The 6335-nt window shown below is 38.4% G+C and overlaps 1 protein-coding gene across 1 annotated transcript; it reads left to right on the top strand.

The window, feature by feature from the left end:
- The first annotated feature begins 5525 nt into the window (after positions 1-5525).
- LOC140362569 (waprin-Lio1-like) lies at positions 5526-6335 on the top strand. Its single transcript, XM_072448652.1, has 2 exons — positions 5526-5612; positions 6062-6335. The coding sequence occupies exons 1-2, from the start codon at positions 5543-5545 to the stop codon at positions 6247-6249; spliced, it is 258 nt and encodes an 85-aa protein (XP_072304753.1). The 5' UTR covers positions 5526-5542; the 3' UTR covers positions 6250-6335.

Below are 6335 nucleotides of genomic sequence, written 5' to 3'. Positions count from 1 at the left end.
TTTTTTTTTAAACACAAAAGCAGAGCAGCTTTATTTTTGTAGGACGCTTGACTTTTAGCTCAAGAAAAATAATAAAATAAAAAAATTGAAACTTGTGGGTTACAGTAATAACAAATGTTTAATTAAATATCCAAGTTAAGTCTGAATGTAATTTGTTTTCCATTTGTCTGATATCCGTCCTTGATCGTTGGCAATTTGTGTCATAAGAATTTCCTTGTTATGTCCATTTTTCACTCTCCAAAGGTATCTGTTGAGTCTGTCCATAGCAGGAGTTTTGAGGCCCAGATACATTGTTCTAAAGTTGAGAGGGATGGCAGTGTCAAAAACAGTCCAATATCCCCAAACGACGTGCACTTTGACATGGTGTTAAAAAGTAACGTGACACATTTTTCAAACAAAATTTCCCTCTAAATGTGATTTTTTATGTTCTCCACTGAGAAATAAATATACTTTACCATTCAATGTCAGTCAATTAAAGTGACCCTCTCTTTCCCATGTATTTGAATCAGCAATAGGTTTATACAATTTCAATATTATTCCCATAGAGAGTTCCGATTTATAAGCTTTAACAAATAAGTCAATCAGAAGGTTATGGTGATCATTGCTTTGCTTAATTTCTTGGTTATAATAATTCCTTTTTTGTAAATATTTATTAAAGTCCTGTTTCTCCAAGCCAAAGGATTCTTTCAACACATCAATCATTTTGATTAAATGTTGAATGTGAATATCTTTTACAATCTATTGATGGACTTTTATGCCTTTTGTTATCCAGATTTATATCTCAAATCTGTGCTATTAGGTGCGAAACCTTGGTCACAAGCCATCCAGTTTAAGATTTTTCACATCTTTGTTTAGGTTTTACGTTTTGATTAGATCTTTCCATGTTAAAAGCACAGGGTTTACCCTGGGATTCTTAACCTCCTTCTTATGGCTCAACCGTCTGTCATCTGCCAGTAAGGAACCCCCGGCACAACACCCCTCTCAATGTTTTTACATTGAGCTTCATATTCTGGGTCACAATGAAGTATTTTTTCAGACTATGCCAACCCCAACCTCCTTTTCCCTTTGATAGTTGTAGAGTTTTTAACCGGATACATGGATTTTTGCCTTGCCATATAAATCTTGAGATTGTTTTATTCCATTCATCAAAAAGCTGGTTGGGGATGGAGACTGGAAGAGTCTGGAACAGGTAATGAAATCCAAGCAGAAAATTAATTTTAAGGGTTTCAACCCCTCAGACTCAAGTGTGGAATAAGATGACATTTTTCAAGATTTTTTTTATAGAAGTAAAAAAAGGGGTATATTTTTTTTCCAAAATTGTTGATAGATCTTTATGTAGGACCACATCCAAATATCTCAGTGAATCCGTTTGCCACACAAGGGCAAAGGGGGGTTCCTAAAAATATACAATTTCAGGTTTTTGTATATTTAGATTCAGATGTATCCAGACATCTGACCCAAATTTCTTGTTTGGTCAAATATAAAAGAAAATCGTCTGCATAGCAGGCAATTTTATGTTCCATGCCATCAATTGTAACACGATGAATTGTTTTGGATTGTGTAATATATTGGGCCAGTGTTTCCAGTCCAATATCCCCGAACGATAGGACAGTCTCAGAACACACGATAGTGGTTTGCCTCCTGGCTGACACACCCTTTCCATATAGTTTGCATCCAGACACCTGACCCAAATTTCTGGTTTGGTCAAATATAATAGAACATTATTGCATTGCATGACATTTTATGTCCCATCCCATTGATTGTAACACCATGAATTGGTTTTGATTGTGTATTTGGCCAATAGTTCCAAATACAATGCAAACAGGAGGGGGGGGGCAGGCACAGCCCTGTCTCACCCCTCTCTCCAGGGTCAGCAGATCCATTATTGATTGTAATTCTTGATGTTGAAACAGCCCCAAGATTTTTTACAATTAAGTCATTAATTTGAAATGTGTTCAGCACCTTAAATAAACATAGAAGGAATCAAATACATGCTAATTGATTAGGTCTTGCTTGGTTTTTTCAGCTTATTGTTTTCTGAGTTTCTAGGCTAATAATGTAGAAAATGTAGATCCACTCTCACAAAAAGATTGTTTGGTTAAGAGCATTTTCTTGACTATTTCGTGTGGGGTTAGATCGTTAATTTCTCCTCTTATCTTTTTAATTTCCTGTGGCATTTCATGAGGATTCCCCTCCTTGGATTGATCCACCTTCAGCAATTTTAGTTTTGCTTGCAGATCGTTTAGCATTTTTCCCCTTTGTTTCTTTTTTGCCAAGGTTATAACTTATGGCTATAATTTTTCCTCTCAGAACTGCTTTAGAAGCATCCTAGAGGATGGGCGGGGAAGTTTCCCCAGCATAATTTCCCTTATGTCTTAATGTCGTTTGACATTTTTTCTTTGAGTAAAGGGTCATTAAGCAGGCTGACATTGAACCTCCACTGTGTGTTTTTTCATCTTCATACAAAATTTGTATATTGCATGCATTAGGGTTCATCTCCCTCTAGATGTCAATCGGTCCTATATTCTTCATTCATTTACGGAATTCATTGTTCCTCCAGTTCCTCTTGAGTTTGACACATCTGATGTAGGTTGGATGTGAAAATTAAAAACGCCGCCACAATTAGAGTTCCCTCAGAGTAGTTTAAAATCAGGCCCACAATATCTGTACAGAAGGTGATATCACTCCCTGGTGGAGCATGCACATTCAGCAGAGTAAAAACCTATCTATTAATAGTTAATTTAACCAGTAAATATCTGCCCTCTTTGTCGTTACGTTCAAATCTCTGTTCAAAAGCAATTCGGTTTGAAATCAGCACTGCAACTCCCCTTTTATGTTTGCCTTCTTATGATGAACAGTACGATAAGAAACGTGGTTAGTTTTTGATGTTCAATGTTGTTCAAATGGGTCTCTTGTAAAAATATTATGTCTTTATTTTCAATTTTTTTATTCCATTTGTGATCATTTGATTAGGTTCAATATGCTGTAAAGGATGCTACTGGTAAAAAATCCAATGCAATTGGATTGATTGTATCGATTTTACAATTGATCTTTTCTGCTTTTGGACTCTCTGGTCTAACACAACAAATAAACATTTGAACCTCAGAAACAGGAGACAGACGAAAAAATAATAGAAAACAAAAGGGTTCATGCAACATACACCGAAGCCAAAACCTGATCATGTAAATGATCAAATAGTGGAGCAAAGTCCATTCCTAATGAAGGGCCTCCAAAAGCTCCCCGGCCGCTCCCGGCTCCAATCCTCACTTAGAACTGGATACACCACCACTGCCCACTTCATGTTTTTTCCTTTTTCCCCACAAATCCAATCTTCCAAATTTGGCACAGAGTTTATGTTATAGGTCTGATGAAGTCTGATGTCAAAAACAAATATATCACACCACCATGATCAAATCAATAGTACTATATCACCATGTGACTATAATGCTGTTCAGTTCACTGTGTTTTGCATCTTCCTGAGGAGCACCTCTGCTTCTCCTAGTGTTCTGAGCACAAACTTTTTACCATCGTATGTCACCAGAAGAGTCGCCAGGAAAGGGAACCCATGTCTCAGTTTTCTCCTCCTGAGCTCCTCACGGATGTGGTGGAACTTTCCTTGCTGTTGAAAAAACATAATCTGGGGCAAAGACGCGCTTGCCTTTGTATTGAGGTCTCCTTTAACTTTTGCAGCCTTCATGACATGTTCCTTCACCTGATCTTCAAGAAACCTCACAATCAGACCTCGTGGTTTATCAGCTGCTGGCCTTGGTTTGCCCAGGTGATGTTCTCTTTCGATTGACATGGGGGGGGACTTCAACTCCAGAGCGTTCAAGGAGATCAGGGATGATCTTCTCCAAAAAACGTTCAGCTTCTTCTCTCTCTCCTCTCCTTCCGAGACTCCTAGAAGTCTGAGGTTGAGTCTATGTGATCAGGACTCCAAATCCAGGAGTCATCACCTGAGCTTGCAGCGCTTCCATCTTGGCCCTCATAGTCTGTGGCTTGTCGATATTGTCTGAAATACGTTGTTCAGCTACATCCATGCATGTTCCATCCCCTCCTGCCTCTTTTACCTCCTTTATATCAGATATTTGGTCAAATCCAGTTGCACAAAGCGCTGTTCTCATTTCTGCTCTTAGCGCCGCCATATCACACTGGATTTCAACTTTTAATTTCATGCATCATAATGGCCAGTTGGTGTAAGGTGATCTCCCCTCCACCTTCGGACAAGTGTGAGCTCGGGGAGGGAGCTTTGTTTACCGGCCAAGAGCGGACTGTTAACTGGCGAGTCTGGCCTGTTAGCCATTTTAGCCTCGTTAGCTTGTGAGGAGGGCTGTTTTTCACCGGAGCCATCAGTTTTGTTTGTTTAGTTCCCTTAGCGCCATCAGGCTTGTGTTCTCCATGTTTGCTCATCTCTTGCTCCTTGTTTCTTGGGATTTTGTGGATAAAACAGTACTTTTAAGAAAATCTTTGACAGCGGAGGAGCAAAGGTGCATCTTGCTGTGATGTCATACCGGAAGTCGATATAACTGACTTTTAATAGTTGAACAGTGGAGAATAGAACAGAGGTTGAATCTAGACCTCTTGTCTTGGCCTGGGCTTGTTTGGATTTTAGTTCCAGCAGGACGAGATGAAGGGTTACAGTGGAGTCACTTTGGTCGTGGTGGATTGGTGCGTAAGAGGGCAGATAAAGGATGAAAGAATAAAACAGTACACTCTGTACCTATCAAAATCAGTCACTTTTCTTTGTTTGAAGAAGAGTTGTTACTTCTCAGTTCACTAAAAAACAAAGTTTTCAGTAAATGAATGATCAGCACTTTTGAGTGTGTTGTTTAAAATGACCTTTGTGCATACTATGGCGCTGTGAAAGGAATATGAATCTACAGACAAACAAGCCAAAGTCATTTTCATTCAGTTTTGAGACAGATTTCTTTTTTAACATTATTATTTCTATTGGCAATATCCAGGTCAGTGTTTGAAAACCAGGGTATACTCAGTCTTATACGTGTCTTATACTTATATTTATACATATATACTTATACTTATACTCCGGAGCGACTTGTGATGTGATATATTTGTTATTTTCACACTTGCAACCTTATTTCATACTCTAGTGCAACTTATGTGCATGTTTTTTTCTTCTCTATTATGCATTTTTTGGCTGGTGCGACTTATACTCCGGTGCAACTTATAGTCCGGAAAATACTGTATTATTTTTTTATATACAAACATTAAATGGAGAATTTCCATTAATCAGATAGCTACAGAAAAAAAGTTAACATATTATATCCCTAATTGTATATTATTTTTTCTTAATTTTTTCTGGTCACCGGCAGTGTCAAATCTATCTTCAGCTCTTTCTGCAGCTGTATCTTTTTTTAAATGTTGCTTTGTTCAGGTCCAATGATGACGAACCTATTATGCTCATTTTTGATGGGCGGGCATTGGGACCCAGCATCAGCTCTGTCCAATGAGGCTCCACTTCAGGTGAATAAATAGAAGTGCACACATGAGTTTAATGTGTGAGTCTGGAGAGGTGAACAACATGCAGCTGTCTGTCCTCTGCCTCCTGACTGTGGCCCTCGCCTTTGTGCCTGTCCACTCTTCTCACGACGGTGAGTGACTTTGACTGTAAATGTTGGACCCAATCATTTGCGCTCACTTCCTAGAATTAGATGATGTCATAATCTCAAATGGTGGGCAAGAGCCTCGTATGTACCTCTGAGGGAGATTGACTGTGTTTCAGTGCACCACTTTCTGGGGCCCTTAAAATAAAATACTTTTGTTTATTAATGCTGACAAAAGAAAACGTTAGACTTTTTGCCAGTTTTTGTTTAGTGTTGGCTGTATATGGACCCTGGCACACTGTAGTCATGAAATCATTAACAACAATTACCTCTACATTTTTACTCTATTTTCCCTTGTAGAAATGCAAATTCTTCCCTAACTTTTATCAAATTTCCTTTTTGTGTTATTTTCTTTGTGGACTGTCTAAGTGTGAATGATCAAATAAATGTCAGTTATAGTTTTTGATTGTACTTACATACTTTTTAAATCTCCACAGTTGTACCTGAACCCAAACCGGGATCATGCCCTCTTATTTTATGGGGACAATCCCGTTTTGGGAGGTGTGTCAATACCTGCTCCACTGACCGAGACTGTAAGAAGAAGCTGAAATGCTGCTCCAACGGCTGTGGAATGACCTGTATGAAGCCAGCCAAAGGTACACACTTCACTTCAGTTATTGTTTAGTTCTTCTGTAATAAAGGGAGGTGACTAATCAAAATACCTGACCAGATTTTTTGTTTCAATTTCATTCATATTTTGAACATAATAAT

This window comes from Eucyclogobius newberryi, unplaced genomic scaffold (genome assembly GCF_026437365.1).
Source record: "Eucyclogobius newberryi isolate DKJ021-1_F unplaced genomic scaffold, fEucNew1.0.hap1 SCAF_17, whole genome shotgun sequence".
In the NCBI taxonomy this organism is placed as follows: Eukaryota; Metazoa; Chordata; class Actinopteri; order Gobiiformes; family Gobiidae; genus Eucyclogobius; species Eucyclogobius newberryi.
The sequence above is the reverse complement of the archived record's forward strand: the minus strand, read 5'-3'. Positions and strand labels throughout refer to the sequence as shown.